Consider the following 4593-nt stretch of genomic DNA (forward strand, 5'->3'; position numbering starts at 1 on the left):
GAAAAATTTAAACATATATAATATATAGCAAATTGAGTTTGACTTAGCACGTGTGCTTGTACTTTCGTCTAATTGTTCTCGACCAACAGATGACGTACTAAAGTATACGAAACAAAAATTAGAACATGGTAGTTGGGTGGTTCCAATAAATTCACAAGCTGATCACACTACATCACACTACTAGAAAAAGTGCTTATAGCACCAGTTGAGAATGCCCTTTGGTACCAGTTTTTACAACCGGTACTAGGCATCCGGGACTAAAGGCTAGAGGTATTAGCACTGGGTGGATGATCCGGTACTAAATGGAACTTTGCACCGTGTTAAATAATATAAGGGCATGTTGTGGTGGCTAAGATTCGAATCCGTGACCTCTTGCCTCATGTGCAACTCTCTTACCATCTCACCTACATAGTAGTTGTGATTGAGAGGAATATATTTTACTTTTGAAGTAACTGGTGGAGCACCTTGGTACTGGATGGTAAACACCACCCGGTACCAAATGGTAGACATAGGTACCGGGTGGAATGTCGGAGGATCTTAGACATAGGTACCGGGTGGAATGTCGAAGGATCTATTATTACTGGGTGGTAACACCATCGATACCAATATTTAGCCTTTGGTACCGGATCCCTAGACTTTTCCATGCACCTCAAAATACCGGAACAGAGCTGACCCGGTATTAATACTGGAATTAGTATCGGGTCATTTTGGTTCCGGTACTTTTGAGGTGGACCGGCATGCTTGCCCGCTTCCACTGACCAATCAAGACTTTTATCATATGAAACATTTTCAAGCATGTTTTATTTCTCGGCACCATAACCAAGAGCCACATTTAAATGCTAATTATCATTCAATAGCTGAGAAAATTAAACTAATCCTGTTTGGATCGTGTTGATCGAGGTCGCGCTCAGATCTCGACGTTTGGTCCATGCCTCCCTTCACGAGCTTCGATCTTCGCTGGAATCTCAATGTAGTATAGGCCAGCAAAAATAGAAAACTGTAGTATTTTATTATATTCTATTGTCAACGTTTCGTTCAAACTCAAGAGCAAACAGAAGTTCATTGGATTAAGTATCCAAAAAAGGTTCATTGGATGCAAAGTGCCAACTAGTAACACCGAACGTGAACAGCAGGTAGAGGTCAGTGCTCTGATCTGAACATATTAACCGAAGACTTCAGACTCGGTGGGTCATAGAAAAGTGTGCGTATTACATAAATAAATGGGACATCCACATGCATTTGCTTCTTGCAAGGTGTTCTCATGTGCTATCTTTAGGAGTAGAGCTCAAAACCTTCTGGGATGTGTACCAGGGCATAGCAAAATTACTAGTACATCAGCCGCATGGTTGAGCACACCAGAAATCAATTAGAGAGGTTGTCTGCGACAGCCAACAGGCGGAGCAGAATATGGCCGAGAGGGCTAGTTCTTCTGCTAGCTGGGTGGTGGAGATGGAGAAGCTGCTTGAGGACAGCAGGCCATCGGTGGAGATGGCGCGGTGGAAGCAGTGCTACATCTATCAGGTGCCGGAGTTTATCAAGAAGATGACCAAGAGAGCTGCCTACCAGCCACAGTTCGTATCGCTGGGCCCCTTGCACCACGGCAAGCGCCACCTCCTGCCCATGGAGGAGCACAAGAGGCGGGCGATGCTGCACATGGTCAACTCGACCGGGAAGCCTCTAACGGAGTTCGTCGCAGCGATCGAGGAAGTGGCGGATGAGCTTGAGGCCGCCTACGAGGACCTTGACGATAGGTGGCGTGGAGTGAACAGAGGTAGCTTTGTGCAGATGATGGTCACGGATGGATGCTTCCTGATTGAGCTGCTATCGATCTATCAAAGTCCAGAGTCCGAGAATACTGATTACGCGGACAACGACCCCATCTTCAGCAGGAGTAGCTTTACTAATTTGTGGTCAATAATGACGAACGACATGATCGCGATGGAAAACCAAATACCTCTACTCGTTCTGCAGAGGATCTTATTTGTTACTTGGAGTGGCACACCGCCGGTAAGTTATTTGTTTCCCTCAGGATGCTCCGTTTTTGTTGCTAGCTTCTCTGTTTTAGTTCAATCAAATATATATACGTGATTGTTTTTGTTGTACCACTCGAATAGCAATTTGTACTCATGCAAAATAGCTTCCGCTATTTTAATTTTCAGAAACAAAATTTCCTTTTTTCAATCGGACCTTCTGATTTTACTTGATACAACTAACTTTTAATCACCATTATTCAAGTCTGGTGATCAAAGTTTTGGTTTCATTATTTACAAGTTTTCGTTTCCTTGTTTACGAAAACATGTGTGTGTGTGGGGGGGGGGGGGGGGAGGTGGGGTATAAAGTAATGGTTATGACTATGAGAGATAGCACACAGTAGGTCTAGTGTGGATAATAATTCTTGTTTCTTTGGGAAACTTCTTAAAAAAATTCCATTATTTTTTTAGAAACACATTCTACGAACTTCTCAAATAATAGATCATACAACAAGACGTGGGCATATTATATGGCCCAAATAAGAAAGCATCGGCCTTATTTTCGATAAGGCCGTGGAAGCTCATCCATGAGGCTCATTTTATAGGACAAGCCAACTTCAAACCAACGGGGCATTGGAAATGTTGTTGTATCTAGTTCTAACTATTGTTTTTTTATTTCATCCAAATGGTGAGCATATAGAGCGCTGGAGAGATCAACAATATGGTCCGAAGTATTCTGAACGTCCCACTCTTTGAGGAAGGCGTGGAGAAGCTGGGCCTCCACATCTTGGACATTTTTCACAAACAGTACTATGGCACTACTCCACATTGGGAAGGATCGGACAAATATGAGCCTCGCACTCCCAGTGCAGTTGAGCTGAGCGAGGCAGGGATCCAGTTCATAAAAAACAACACTCGAAGTATCCACGACGTTGACTTTGAAAATGGTGTGCTCAGCATGCCGCTGTTCACGTTCCATGATCAAACGGAGGTGGAGCTCCTCAACCTGATGGCATTTGAGTGGCTACATCCCGACGCCAAATACGACGTGAGGTCCTACATAACCTTCATGGACAATATCATCAGGTCGGAAAGAGACGTGGCACTTCTGAGATCGCAAGGGATCATTACGAACCATATGCGCAGCGACAAGAAGGTGGTGGAATTGCTCAGCATTGCCACAAAGTTAGGAAATGCGAACATAGACCACAGGCTGGGCCACGTGCAGGGGAAGATGAACAGCTACTGCAGGAACACGATAGCCATAGCCCTGGCCAGGAATCGCCGGAACGAGTGGTTCACCATCTTGGTGAACAACTACTTAGAGCAGGTATTCTAATCGGCGGAGAGCCGGCTGAATGCGTATGTGTCCCATGAGAGAGAAGGAGGCCGGCGGTGTGCCAGGCGCCCGCTTGAGCCGGCTGGGAGGACATGCACGCACTGTCATTGGTCAAGACCGTGGGACCCACCACTATCCAGGACTCCCTTGCAGCCGGCGGCCGGCTGGCTTATATAAGTCTTGCTCTTAAGCAACCCCTGGGTGTTCATCTCCCTCGTGGCCGCCGCCATCCTGCAACAAAAGCTATGGCACACCCACTATGTGTTTCCGGGTCTGCAGTTGTGGTCGGTGAGACCCGTTTTGGGTTTTCTAGGGGACGGACTCCACATTTCCTTCTTTTCCTCTTTCCTACCCACTCACTCGAGCGAGCAACAGAAGGCGAAGCGGGCGGCGATGGCAGGGTGCACCGAGCTCGGTGATTCTCAGTGTCATTTCTCCACTGGAGTCTCCATCGGCGACACCAACCAGTTCGAGGCTGCGGCAGCGACGTTTTGCCAGTACAGTTTTTCTAACCTTGCCCGCTCGCGCGCTCTCTCTCTAATCTGTTAGGGTTAGGGGTTTGATCTCGATTCACGGCTTGTTGTGAGAGGAGGGGTTTGGGGTTGTGTGGATGAGTACGAGGTCTCGATTTGGGAGGTCAGCATCGAGGTTGTTTATCGGATCCATTTCGTGTTTTCCTTTTTGTGCTTTGTGGTACGCCACGCATGCGGAATCCCCCCTCCCCCAATCTTTTCCCTGTTCCGTTTGCTCCTGGGGACGTGGGTAGGAGCAGGTGGATCTACTGTGTTGTACAGGTCTTAGGATTAGTTGATTTTTTGTTCGATTCAAATCAAGTATTGCTTTTGTAGTTGGAAAAAACTCCTTGTTTTCGATTTACCACTTCTCTTGAGGGCGCAGCAAGCCGTGCACCTCCCTGTCCTTTTTTTTTCTCTACACCTGCAAGGCTGCGGCCCCCCAAGTCCATTCCTGCCTTCCTGGTTCGCTGAGATGACATCGAGCAACAGCAAGAGCAGGCCATGCACTTGAACCAGAGCTAATCTTTTTTTTCTTTTTGGATTGAAGATCGTATATGTATTCATGAGACTTATAAATTATTTTAGATTTGTCCTTTTTCATATGTAATGATTGACATATTATATTTATTCTTACTTTTTCCTTTCATTTTTGTTTGATGATCTCGTACCCATTGTTTTTCATTTTTTGTTGTATGTGCCTGTTCATGTTGGAGAAGGATTTCTGCAGCAGCAGTGCTTTGTTGGACTCGTCCCACCAGCCCACACCCTT

The 4593-nt window shown here is 46.1% G+C and overlaps 1 protein-coding gene across 1 annotated transcript; it reads left to right on the forward strand.

Moving 5' to 3' along the window:
- Window positions 1–1407: 1407 nt before the first annotated feature.
- Window positions 1408–3309, forward strand: LOC120645704 (UPF0481 protein At3g47200-like). The gene is made up of 2 exons (XM_039922463.1): window positions 1408–2007; window positions 2671–3309. The coding sequence occupies exons 1-2, from the start codon at window positions 1408–1410 to the stop codon at window positions 3307–3309; spliced, it is 1239 nt and encodes a 412-aa protein (XP_039778397.1).
- The last annotated feature ends 1284 nt before the right edge of the window (window positions 3310–4593 follow it).

The sequence above is a fragment of the Panicum virgatum genome, chromosome 8K (assembly GCF_016808335.1).
Source record: "Panicum virgatum strain AP13 chromosome 8K, P.virgatum_v5, whole genome shotgun sequence".
NCBI classification, from domain to species: domain Eukaryota; kingdom Viridiplantae; phylum Streptophyta; class Magnoliopsida; order Poales; family Poaceae; genus Panicum; species Panicum virgatum.

Excerpts from the sequence above, each read along its gene's own strand:
- LOC120645704 (XM_039922463.1), top strand. The coding sequence starts at position 1,408 with ATGGCCGAGAGGGCTAGTTCTTCTGCTAGCTGGGTGGTGGAGATGGAG. Across the intron at positions 2,008-2,670 it reads CTTGGAGTGGCACACCGCCG|AGCGCTGGAGAGATCAACAA; the intron begins GTAAGTTATTTG and ends GTGAGCATATAG.